The 13,003-nt window shown below is 48.6% G+C and overlaps 1 protein-coding gene across 4 annotated transcripts in view; it reads right to left on the bottom strand.

The window, feature by feature from the left end:
* The window catches only part of ABCC8 (ATP binding cassette subfamily C member 8), a 73,435-nt gene that overhangs the window by 40,210 nt on the left and 20,222 nt on the right, over positions 1 to 13,003 (bottom strand). For all 4 annotated transcript variants that reach the window (XM_021685821.1, XM_021685823.1, XM_021685824.1 and 1 more), the window contains exons 7-10: positions 11,894 to 12,058; positions 8,501 to 8,656; positions 4,003 to 4,137; positions 3,474 to 3,636 (exon numbers count right to left, since the gene is read on the bottom strand). In XM_021685821.1, coding sequence (XP_021541496.1) covers positions 3,474 to 3,636; positions 4,003 to 4,137; positions 8,501 to 8,656; positions 11,894 to 12,058 — 619 coding nt within the window. The remainder of the gene's footprint in view (positions 1 to 3,473; positions 3,637 to 4,002; positions 4,138 to 8,500; positions 8,657 to 11,893; positions 12,059 to 13,003) is intronic.

Here is a 13,003-nt window from a genome sequence, read left to right as displayed (position 1 = left end):
ACTGTATCCATTTCCTTCCCAGCCCCCTGCCCTGCCCCGTACCAGCTCAGGGCCCTGATGGCGAGAGCATCTGACAGAGTGTCAGAGGTACCCTAATCTGCCCAGCCGGCTGGCTGCTGGGCACACGATGACCATGCCGAGAGCCCAGCAGGTGGCGCTAGGATGGACCCCAGCTCTGGGGCTCTCCTGTGGCGCCAGGACCCCACGCGTGGCGCCAGGGAAGAGAACGAAAGATGCCGCGTTACCTCAAGCCAAGAACCTATGTCCTGATCCCTGGTGACAGGGAGCAGAAGGCAGGAAGTCCAGGAGGAGGTAAACAAAAACACACTCACAGCATATACCTGCAGCCAGGAGGCGCCCCTCCCGCCCCGTCTCCCCCCTCCCACGGCTGACTAACAGACCCATCCCAGGAAGGGCAAACACGGAATAAACAGCACTTAGCTTTCAACACTCTCCCGGAGGGCACTTCCCTTTTCCTCCCACTGCCCTCTTCCAGGGACCAGCCTGGGATGCTCTGCTCATCCTTCTAGGTCGCTGAGCCCTGGATAGACCCCTGCTTGGCTCCAGAGCCCCTCACTCCTAACAGTCATCTCAGCCCCTGACAACATGGCATCTTCTTTCCCCCACGTGTACGGCAGCTCTGAGTTCTCAGCAGAGCAGAAAGTCCTGGAAAATGGGGAGCACCATGTATTGTCTCTTGCACCCCTCCCAGGGCTTAGCACAGGGCTGGGCACCCAGGCTAGGCTCACTCAACCCCTGCTGAGTGACCTGTATCTCTTTTTCTTCAATTCTGGATTTTGATGGTAGGGAAACTGTATCCATTTCCTTCCCAGCCCCCTGCCCTGCCCCGTACCAGCTTTCCCCCACGTCTTCCTGGCCCCAGGACCTTTACAAAGCCAAGGCTTGTCCTCTGAGGGCTTCATGGGACAAAGAACACCTACTAGATAGGCTTCAGTGGGCTAACCTGGGAACCTAGGCATCACACAATGTTGTTTATATACAATACGTTTGTACTTTGGAATGCAGGAAATGAGCATACACCTCCTCGGAGCAAAGTAGCTGTTAGCTGCCCCCATCGATATGACCTGTAGTTGCCCTTACTTTGCTGCTAGGAATCTTGGGGCCCTAGTGCCCCCACTTTCCTTGCTGCTTCCCCTCCCTAGCTCCCATCGCAGCAATGGGGAGCCTGCCCTACCCCACCCTGTTATGCTGTTGCTGGAAGAGGCAGTCACCCGGCTGTGGGGGGAAACCCTCCTCCACCTCAGCAGCTGCTCCCATTGGTGAGATGTCTGGAAGCCAGGTGTCCTCACCCGGGTTATACACAGTGTGGGGTTACTGTTACCACAACCAGGCCCAGGGGCAGGCAGAGCTGACAGGGAGAAGCAGGAAGAGGGCCTGGGGCTCAGACACTGGTTTCTCTCAGCTCCCCACATGTTCCTTTCCAATTTCTCCTACCAACCCTGTGGAGTGCCCAGCCTGAGGGTGCTCAGAGGCCCTGAACACCACATGGTCAGGGCTGAGGGTCAAGAGGAGACACCTGGAGTGTCTCGGTGAGGAATCCAGGAAGCCACGCTGCCTGCCATGTTCACAACTCCATTCTGAGAAAAGCGGGCCCTAGCAGGACTCTCTGCAGAAAGACGCCATGACTGGTGCCATGGATGGTCTGGCCATAGAACACCATGGTCTGGATGGACACAGGGAGTGGGACACTTGGGGTGCTCAGTGTAAGCCCTGCCCTGGGAGAAACTCCAGCTTGGATGCTGGCCACCTGGCCCCACCGGACCCTCTCTTTAGGCAATATGAACACCAGGAACACACAGAAGACCTGAGTGGCCGTCTCATTCTCCATGACCCTATCTGGGAGGCACACCCAGCGCACCCTCCACTCCTGGCCCACCCCCGGCGACCCCCACAGCAGTGTTTCTTCCTGGCACACCAAAAGAACCCACTTCAGTTGGGGGCAGTGGTCAGCTGAGTGCATCTCTTCTAACTTCCTCCCCTGTTTCCCATGCCCATCAGAGCCCATTCTTGGTTGTTTCTTTCCTACTCAGAGAAAATCGTCTGAAAATGGAGCCCCATAGTGTCCTAAGTTTTCCTCACCCCACGTAGGTGCCCAGCCGTTGGTGGAAAATAGCACGAGCCTCCAGCGGATCTAGTCTGAGCCATGCCATTAACCTCAGGAGTGACCTCAGGAAAACACCCCGCTCCGGGCCCCCATTTCACATCTGTAAAATGGTTCTCTCAACCGGCAGAAAACACTTTCTTTTACATCTCCTTGCCACATTCTATGGAACTTCCACAGATCTGTCTTTTAACTCACAAACGTTCTCTTCAGGTATGTTAATTCATTTAAGCTTTACACTTGACTCATTTTTGTTTCCTTTTTTTTCCTCTCTCCGGGGCCTCTCCTTGGCCCTTCCTACCACATTGGCTCTTAAACTGGACAGGCCAGGGAACCAGTGTGAGGTCTCCAGCTGCTAACCATCTCCATCCCAACCATGCACTTGGGCACTAAGCACAACAGGGTGGGTCCTCGGAAGCCCCTAGACCAACTGTAACATCAACTTGGGCCAGGGTTCCATCGGCCACCTGACCTCCATAAGCCCTGGCCTGACCTGGGGACCCCGTCCACCGAATTAATTTTGACAACCAAATTTTTAATTTCTAGAAGTCCTTTTGACTCTTTTCCCCCTGATACTCTTCTGTTTTACCTTGTTGGTTTAACACCTTCCTTTAGCTCTTTAATTATTTTGAACATGCTTATTTTATGATCTCTTTTCAGACTGTCCTATCATTTCCAGGTATTGAGGGAATAATTCTCCTGTTGTTTTGCATTTGATGGCTCATACTCGGGTGGTACATTTTTCTTTGGTGGAGCCCCATATTCTCTGGAAAGTACTTGTAATATGTGTGTCTGCTAGGACCTGGGAGTTTTACCAGTTTTGGTCTTTTTTTCTGTACATATATTCTGGGCTTGGGGTTTCCTAACTACTTGGATTCAGTCCCTACATCTGTGAGTACCTCAGGTTTGAACTTCTGTTCTTTAAGAAGAACCTTTCTCCTCATACCCCAGGTAGGTGGAAGCTTCCTTGTAGCTGCTTCAGAGCAGTGAGTCTTCACACCCCCAAGAATTCAAAACTGTTGCTGTTTATGTAAATGTACGGCTGCCTCCCGATAAGAGATCAGTTCAGTGGAGTGTAAAAGACCTCCCTTGTCTTTGTCATCACTGTGTCTTGAGGGCCAGGACAGTGCCCTGCGCACAGCAGGCTGTTGATATACATTTGCTGGGTAAGTGACTGAGGACACTGTGACTTCTGGGGGCTCTGCTCCACGAGACAGTTTGAGGCTCCCCTGGATTGGGTGCTGCCAACGTCTCTTGCTTCTGCCACCTTTACTCCCCGCCTCAAGCCCTGAACACCCTCTCCCAGCATGCAAGCAGCAGAGCATGGGGCTGGCTGGTCGCGGGGACTCACTGGAAATGGAGGTGTACACAGCGAAGGCCCTGAGGCTGGTCATCTCCTTCCTGCGGGTCCTCTCCACGCGGGTGCAGAAGATGTTCTCCCAGGCGTACAGCTTGAGCAGCTTGATGCCACGGAGCATCTCGTTGGTCTGCTTCAGCCTCTCGTTGGAATACTCCTGCCAGGGGTCACCAAGTCAGAAAGGAGTCTCCTTTGCCCCCGTCCCACCCAAGAGGAAGGAGCCGAGTCAATGCCCTCACCGTTTCACAATGCCCAGCTCCTGTGCCCACGGGGATGCCCCCTGCCTTCTCCATTCATCCCCATTCACACACACAGAAACTGAGGCCTGGCCAGTGAAGTGATCTGCTTAGGGCCAATGAGTGTGGCTGTATGTGTGTGTTCACCTGTGCGTGGCTGTTTGGCGGCATCTGGGGGAAGAGCGAGGAGCCTCTCTGACGTACAGGGAGAGGAAGCAAGCAGCCAAGCAGCCGCATGGGAAAGGCTGGGGAAAGGGGGCCTGAGCACGCGCAGGACACTCACTCACCAGTGTGCTCCGCTGGGCCTGGGAGAGCTTGGTGGCCACAAAGTACTGCACAGGGGCCAGGAGGATGATGACAGCTGCCCCGATTAAGGCACTGACACCGAGGATGTAGTAGAGGAGAATCACACCCACGATGATCTGAGGGAGGGTCACGGGGGTGAGTTCCCTCTGACCTGCTGGCTGCCCTGGGGGAGGGGGTGCTGTTTCCAGCTGTCCCCGGGGGCCAGAGGAGGAGGCGTGACAAAGCAATTTCAGAAAGAGGTATTAACATGAGGCCGTCTCTGCACAAGCAGTGGCTTTCTGGGCTGATCGCTAACTGCATTTATCTGCCAGCCCGCTGGGGCGTTAACTCTCTCCAAATCTACCTTCCAGATGGGAGTCTCAGAGCTGAGGTTGCACAACGGGTGTAACGGCACCTTTTGTTCTGTTTGCTGGCTGTCCAAGCTGACAGTTCCCTCCCGCGGGGAGAAAAGTGACGTAGGAGCGAGCACAGGGGCTCTGCTGCGTCCCACCGGACAAACTGATCCGGGGGCTGGGAGTTCAAGTCCCATTCTTAGGCTCCTGGTATCTTTAAAAAAAATTTTTTTTTTTAAGATTTTCTTTATTTACTTACAGAGAGAGACACAGCGAGAGAGGGAACACAAGCAGGGGGAGTGGGAGAGGGAGAAGCAGGCTTCCCGCGGAGCAGAGAGCCCGATGTGGGGCTCGATCCCAGGACCCTGAGATCATGACCTGAGCCGAAGGCAGACGCTTAACAACTGAGCCACCCAGGCGCCCCTCCTGGCATCTTTTTAGAAATAAAATATGCACTGTCTTCTATTAAGCTAATTATGACATATATAAGAAAATGAAAATGATCTCTTAAATTTGTGACATGCTGTACAGTGAGTGGTCTTTGGATTAAAATAGAAGTTTTTATAATTCTTAGCGGCAGATACACTTTATAATCTATAATACAGATCTACATATGTACATGAAGGCTGTTGTCTTCACTTTTTTAGTGACTCTGGCAAGTATCCTCTGAAAAGAGAATTCTTCTGTTTCTAGCTTTATGCAAACGACCGCCTGCTTCTGAATATTTATGAGAAGTGTAAATTACTCTTGCCAGCCCCTGAAGCATCAAGATGACAATTTATCAGGTTGCCTTCAGAGGCAGACAGCTCTAAATTCAGGGCTTATTCTAAAGGAACAGATGTGCTGTCTTCCTTAATTGGGGGGAAAAAAAAAAGTCTGCCTGGGTTGGCCCCGCACTCCCTGAGCCCTGCACGAAATTGGCAGTAAGCAACTCGCACTACCTCAAGGACGGAAGAGCAGGTGAGCGGCTCTGTAATTTCTCTGAATCACAGAATGCCTCTTGTGTTAGCAGGATCTTAGGGGCTGGTTAAGTGACCCCTTTACCCCCTGTCTCCCAGGGTTTCACTGATTTAAATGCTGACACAGGGGTGTAGAGGAGCACGTTAGGAAATAAAGAACCTCCTACTCCTGCCTGGCTCTGCTTGCATCATCCTACCCCCAAATTATCCCTGGCATCCAGTCTTTTCATTAGCTGTCCTCATATGGAGGCAATCAGGGCATCGTTCAGCAGCTTATAGATCCAGACATCAAGGGAACTCCCAGAGCACTCCCACAGTCACCACCACGGCACCTGCTAGGGGTCGGTGCCCAAACCCCCACCACCTCCAAGCGCTGGCAGCTGCTGGAACAGAACCTGGAAACACAGCTGCTGCTTCTGCCAGCCTCCCTCTCACCCTCCACCCACCCCTTGTCATGCTCCCCAAATTCTTCTGTCCATGCCTCTATTCTGCAGGGGTCTCAGGGACCCCCCGGAAGAATAGACCAGAAATCAGGGATTCTGAGTATGCAAAGCAAAGGTAGGGAACACAATATTGTAGCCCCTATTTGCAAGTTAGGAAAGTGATCTAGTATAGTAGTGGGGAGATCATAGGCCCTGGAGTCTGCAGGCCTGAGTTTGAATGCAGTCCCAGCACTTAGCTGTGCAATCTTAGGTAAGTTACTTAACCTCTCTGAGTTTCAGCTTCTTCATCCTTAAAATGGGGATTTTAATGCCCACTTAGCAGGACTGCTGTGAAAATTAAATGAATATATATAATAAGTACCTAGAATAATACCTGGCATGCAGTTAGAGATCAAGGCTGGGCGGCAACCCTCTTCTTACAAACAAACAGACAAACAAACAAATAAATAGGCCTTATGGGAACTCTATCACTAGGGAACCACAGAAAGGAGATAACCTGGGAATAGTGCTGCTACTGGCTCACTGTGCGGCCCACCCTCTCCAGGCCTCCAGCGCCCATGGGATGGGGAATCAAAGAAGTCCCCACTCTTGCCAAGTTCCTTAACATGGTGTTCATAAGTTTCAGGGGGTCAGCAAAGCCCCTGAAATTGTAGGCAAAATGTGTGAATGCACACTGGTTTTTCTGAGAAGGTTTCGTTAGATTTTCAAAAGTATGCGTAGGTCAGAGGTTGCCTAGGGCTGCGAGAGGGGATGATGAGTGACTGCCAATGGGCACGGGTTTCCTTCCAGGGTGATGAAAGTGTTCTAAAATGGTGATGACGGCTGCACAGCTCCAAATATGCTAAACCCACTCAACTGCACATTTTAAATGGGTGAATTATATCTTAATGAAGCTGTTTTTTTAAAAAGTATATGGGATCAAAAAAAAAAAAAAAACAAACATTAGAAATCAAGGAGCGCCTTGGGGGTAAAGCAGTGGAGCTCCTGAGCTGGTTTGAGTATGCTCAAAAGCCGCATGGCCTGTGGCCAGCCAGGCTGCACAGAGCATCCTGACTAGGTTGAAGGCCCTGTGTCGACTCTGGGTAGTGACACTGGGTCTTGAGGGTTGCTGAAACCTCTTCTCAGTGGCAAAGGTATAGCCTTTAAGGAATTAAAAATGGAAAACCAAATGATACTTCATGATAAATAAGCAAAGGTAAGTGATTCGTGGGGATAAAACTACCATGCCCCATTGTTGGGAGGGTTAACTACACAAGCGAGAGAGGCTGGGGCAAGCGTTATTCGTTAGTATCGTTAGCAACGATGTATGTGCCATAAACGTTATAAGTCATAGTAATGATGACAATACAGTAGGTTTGGTGGACAAACTCTTTCAAAGGAGGTGGTTTAAGGGGACATAACAAAAAGCGTTCTTGTGGATAAAAGTCTGGTAACTATATTAGATGAGCTCTCTAGGCCCTTCTATAGTTTCTGTAGTCACCCCGATCCATCTTGGCAGAGAAGGAGGGTGCACAGGCGTCTAGGCATGGGTAAGTGGTAATAGGGGATGGCATATAGGGCTGTCCCCATAAAAAGGGCCATCAGATTCCCTGCCCTACCTCCCCATCAAGATGCCTAGCTGACTCCCTGTGCAAGTCTCTCCTTCTATTTTCCTTTAATGTCTTTCAAATATAAGCTTTACAGGTAAGAAGGACCAATAAAAATCACTTGAGATTAAGGCTTATGGAATTTGCATCCCAAGGAACAATGGATTCTGGACCAATAAATCCTCATTCACACCAAAGTGTGCAATTTCGAGGGATCTGGTATTTACTTAGTGACTACTCTGTGCCAGGCACTCTGCTTGGCGCTTTACTTACATCATCTAATTGAATCGTCATAGCAACCCCAAAGGGTAGGAATCATGCCCATTTCATAGATGAGGAAACTGAGGCTCAGACAGGTTAAGTATTTGAATCAACCTGTTTTACCAAAGCCCAGACACTATCCTCTCTACCAGGCAGTCTCTCTGGAGCCTGCAGGTGCTCTGGGATTCCCACTTCTGGTCTGAGCACCAGAGTGAAGCATGGGCTCCATGGGAGAAGCTCCAGATGAAAGAGCAGACCAGCCCAGGGGTCAGATAAGCCATGCTGAGGATTCGCCTACTATCGTTGGGAGAGAATGCCACCTCCTTCAGAGCCAGCCCCAAAGGTTGTCTGGCTTTAGAAATAAATCATGGCTTTGATTTTCAAAAATAATACACGTTTATTGGAGAATTTAGAAATGCATAAAGAAAATAAAAATTACCGTAATCCCACCATGTGGTCTTCTAGTTCTTTTTCCTGTGTGTATCTGTGCAAATATGTATATATACATACATTCCAATTCAGTGCAAAGCTCACTGCATATACTATTTTGTAACTTTTTTTGGCTTAAATATACATCATGAACATTTTTCAATGTAATTAAGTACTTTGTGGCTACATAACTTTTAAGGTCTGCAAAAGTGTTCCACATATGATTATTCTATACTTTTTTAAAGGTTGGCTGCTTTTTTTAAAGCCTTAATGATGAGAGAGATGGCTAGACCATTTGCTGAGTGTGAGACAGTATAGGGAGCCAGGCGTATACCCCATGGAGACCCCAAAAGGGTGGAAGGTGCAGGCAAACATGGAATGGAAGATGGTGCGCTCCTAGTCACCGGGCACGTCCTAGAAGATTCTGACTCTGTGCCCTCCACCCCCAATGCTGGCACACAGCCCTTACCTGCCCTGGCATAGCCCAGAGGTTTGGGCACAAGAAGAAAAACCACATCAGCTGGTTGGTGTCTATGGCAACCAGGTTGCAGATCTGCGCAGCTGTCATTTCCCCCATGGACAGGTTGGAGGTGGACAGGTGCATAATTTTGTTGTAAATCTTGGTCTGGAAATGAGAGCAGAGTGTTCCACATTTGTCATCATCATCGTCCTAATCCCTCTCCCAGATGCCATGTGTCTACAATGGGCCAGTACTTTCTCAGACATTACCGAGCAGCTCTGTAAGGGGGCAATGAGTGGGGAAAATGAGTGTTCCAATTTCACACATGAGGTAATTAAGGCTCAGAGAGGTAAAGGGCTTTGATTCTAGATCAAGCAAGTCAGAAAGGCAGCATTCAAATGAGGAATCCATGCTGGCAAGGCAAGCTACTTTCCCCAGCAAAGCAAGACCTCTCCCTTGGGGACAGGACTTAATTAGCTCTTAAATCTTAATAGCAGATCTTCAGGTCCAGTTGTATTCTTGATTTGCCAGAAGCCAGTGGAGAACACACTTCAGAGCCATAAAAATGATAAAGTGGGGCAGCTGTCTGTATTAATGTGGCTATCTTCAGCTGGGGGCGGGGGTATGCTCTGAGGCCAAGTCCTGTCTTAATTGAGCCTTGAAACAAAACAGGCGGTCAGCCTGGGAAGGTCTTATGTGAGACGGGACATATAAGTGTCAATCAGCCCCATCATCATTGGTAGTCCAGCTACCCAGAGCACCTTGTTCTGTCTCTCCAGGGCAGATGGGGAGCAGCCATGGTAATGGGAGAACTCTGAACCTAAAAGCTCTTTGTGCAGAGTGGTCATGCCTTCTAGAAAGATGGCAATTTTCAGGGTGTGTGCTCTTAAACAAGGAAAAATGCATTCCCATCTTCAATGCCCTAGGGATGGCTGCTCTTAAATGAAATTCTATTGTGCATTTGTTATAAGGTGGATTCCCAGCTCCCTTAATTCATCTTTTGTGAAACCCAGGTTATTTGCGGGTCAGGTTTGCTTAAAGCATGAACCTACTCTATGTCTTTTTGTGAGTTTATATACACCATGGGTAAAATAATGGCAATGACATTTTTGACAGATCTATGCACAGCCTAGGTTATGTGAAATCAGTCTTCAAAGAATAATAATAAATCTAGTTTCAGTGAAGTAGGAACATAGAGTAATCTACCAAAGAATGCATTATTCAGTAAAGACCAGGATATACAGAAATATGCAACTGACTAATAGCTGGCGTATGTCAAAAAATTATGTATCTAATATAAAAATTTTGCTTAATAACGTTTCATGCAAGAACTGTGGTTATTCTCAAACTCATGAAGACATGGACCCTTATCTATAATCTTATGTAAAGCTCTGAAAAAAAGGTTTGTTTTTCTAATTTGTTTCCACAATCAATGCTAGCATTTTCTTTTCGTAGCATATGAATTTAGCTCTCCTGGATCAGACAGTTCGATAAAAACAATTACATGCTAATACATTTAAAACCCATTTTTGGCTCTTTTAGTGTAATTGGAAAATACTGGGCCAGTTTGTAATTTATGACATACAAACAGAAAAATTTAATTACAAAACTGTTTGACTACAAAACTCACTGTCGTCTATGGTGGTCTATGGTGGTATGTGTCTGCCAGTCTGTGCAGAACCTGGACAAAAAACCTTTCAGAGAGGTTTTCTGAACTGAGGAATAGCTTGGTTCCTCCTAGCTCTGAGCCCCTAGGAATCTCAGAGGGCCTTAGATTTCCTGGGCTCTTTCCACCGTTCTCATATGATGACATTCCTGAGGAAATGACTGTTTTCTCAGTGAAAAACCACTGGGGATGGACAGCATTGTCATGTACAGTTGCACAGGCTGTGCACTACACAACTCGGGGGGGGCGCCATTCACATGGACTATACTAAGATAAATGGAGTTTGGATCCAGCCCAGGCCAACCCCTTCTCCTCTCAGTCCCTTTTCTGTAAAGCCTCTGATCCTGGGCTCCCAAGGGACCGGTTGGTGTTAAAAATCTGAGTAACATTTCTGTTCTGAAGTATGAGGTGGCTTTGGGTTTGGTCACAACTTCCGAGTGTTCTACTGACTTCATGGGAATTTCTGGGTATGGCAGAATCAACGAATTGTCCCCCAGGATCTATTCTCCCCTCTTCACAAGAAGAATTTCTAGGGGACATATAGGGCTGTCCAGAATAAAGACCACAAATTCTAGCCTCTCTAGGTATGGCCTGGTGGCCAATTTCTCATCGATGGGACGGGAGAGAATATGCGCAACTTCTGTGTTATGATTTTAAAAGAAGGCAGTGCTCCCTTCTGTTGCCCCACCTTTCTACTCTTGCTGGTTTAAGTGTAGGGCTAATAGTGACAATGCCAAAAGCCACCTTCAACCATAAGACAAAAGTCACATGAAAGCAGCATTCCAGAAGGAGCCAAGGTCTCTGATGAGCGTGCTGCTGCCATACCAGCCCTGACTCAGTGTGAAAAACAAACTTTTATGCTATTTAAACCACTATCACACTGGGTCTCCTCATCTCAACAGTGGAACCAAAATTCTAAAGAAAACACGAGGGCTTAGACAACTCTCATCACCGCCTTGCTTAAAAGTGCCCTGAATCCTTCCTGATTTTGATCATCATTTTTTTTTTTTAAAGATTTTATTTATTTGCGAGAGAGAGAATGAGAGACAGAGAGCATGAGAGGGAGGAGGGTCAGAGGGAGAAGCAGACTCCCTGCTGAGCAGGGAGCCCGATGCGGGACTCGATCCCGGGACTCCAGGATCATGACCTGAGCCAAAGGCAGTCGCTCAACCAACTGAGCCACCCAGGCTCCCTTGATCATCATTTTAACCCATGCTGAGAAGGAAGCCATAGGGGGCAGGAGCGAGGACCTAGACCCAAGGGACTCATGGGGCCAGATAGATCTCTCTTGTTAGGACCCAAGATTTAAGAGCTCAAATCGATATTCGAGGCTTCTCTAGTTCTGGTATGTCAAACTCGTTTCTTTTTTTGCACCCAAAGAAGACCAGTGGCAGACCCCTGGAACAGAATCTGGAGAAGGATTCTGAGTCTGTATGTGCATTCAGCAGGAAAGAGTGAGGTGACCCATCAGTGATGTCTGTCCGAGTCAAGGCCGAGCAGGTGAAATCACACACCCAGTGCCAGGCAGAACCAAGGCTGGACCCCTACACTCCCCGAGTCCAGCCCAAGGCACTTTCCACCCTCCTACACTGCTTTGTCAACAGCTATTGATTCAAAGCGCTGCTAAAGGGCAATAACAACAAAAAGATAAACTCACCGCAGAATTACTCTCGAGTGCCCGTGAGGATGAATAATGTGGTTTTTACTGCGAAGTGAAAACATCATTAGCCAAGTACCTGTATTGCTCCTCTCAAGTTAATTCCAGTTTCAATGGCGACATAGTAGGATGCTTGCAGAAATGTCCTCTGGAGTAGGAGGGCGAGGAACAGAAGCACGGCTAGGACGTAGGCATTAGCAAGGAACTCTTGGGATGAGACAAAGTAAACCCCGAGAAATTGCTTCTGTGGGAAAGAGAATTCGGAGATGACCACCATTAACACCTGTTAGTGTGCCATGGTGGCCATTATTATAGGAGCCTCCATGCTTGCAAAGTCTGTGCTGCTGTGTATAAGGGCAAAATCAGACTGATAAATCCAACTAAACATCCTCTAGCCACAGGGAGGGTTGCTCATACCCTCTTCATCATCCTACCTAGGGGAACAGAGTGCGGCCCAGCTCTAACCTTGTGCCCATAAATATGACTTTCAGCTGTGGGGCCACCAGGCCCAGGGGAGCTCACTCTGAATGGAACAAGAATAAATAGAGCAAATCACAGAGCAGCCAAAATCAGAACTGCTTGAGCAAATCCCACAATGTGTGTTCTCTGCTATAAAAAAAAAACCAGAATGAGCTGAGGTCTTGTCCTACACTCACCAACAGCCAGCCCTGCAGAAATTTCTGGGGAGAAGAGGCCAGTGGGAAAACGGTAGTGCTCCCAGGCGAGGTGGAAACTCATCACCTCTGATGGACTGAGAAGATTTCAGAAGCCCCCCTGGCCTCATGGTCTCCCAGGACCTCCTTTTAAATTGTCCTCTTGCTACACCTCCAGCAAGATCTCAGAGATAAGCACTGGGAAAAAAACCCCAAACGTTTTGACTCTGTTGCTAAAGATACCAGGAAACAACAGCATGTCTGTTTCCAAATTCAGCATCAACAGCTCCCAGGAAAACTTTGATCCTGATTAAGTCCTTTGCTCCCCAGCAGAACCACATCAATGTTTCCATGAAGACAGCACTCTCCCCTTCCTGAGACTCTGCCCTGAACTCTGAAAGCTATTTGCAGGGTATGGGAGCTGCTGCAGGGTGAAGGGTGGTGGGAACAAAGTGATGAGAAGGAGTCTGAGGGCACGTCCCTGGCCAGGATCAGGCCCAAGGGGTCAGAACGCCAAGAGGGGTCTTTTTCCTAGA

The sequence above is a fragment of the Neomonachus schauinslandi genome, chromosome 11 (assembly GCF_002201575.2).
Source record: "Neomonachus schauinslandi chromosome 11, ASM220157v2, whole genome shotgun sequence".
Taxonomy (NCBI): domain Eukaryota; kingdom Metazoa; phylum Chordata; class Mammalia; order Carnivora; family Phocidae; genus Neomonachus; species Neomonachus schauinslandi.
Note: the sequence above shows the minus strand (reverse complement) of the source record. Positions and strands in the feature narration are given on the sequence as shown.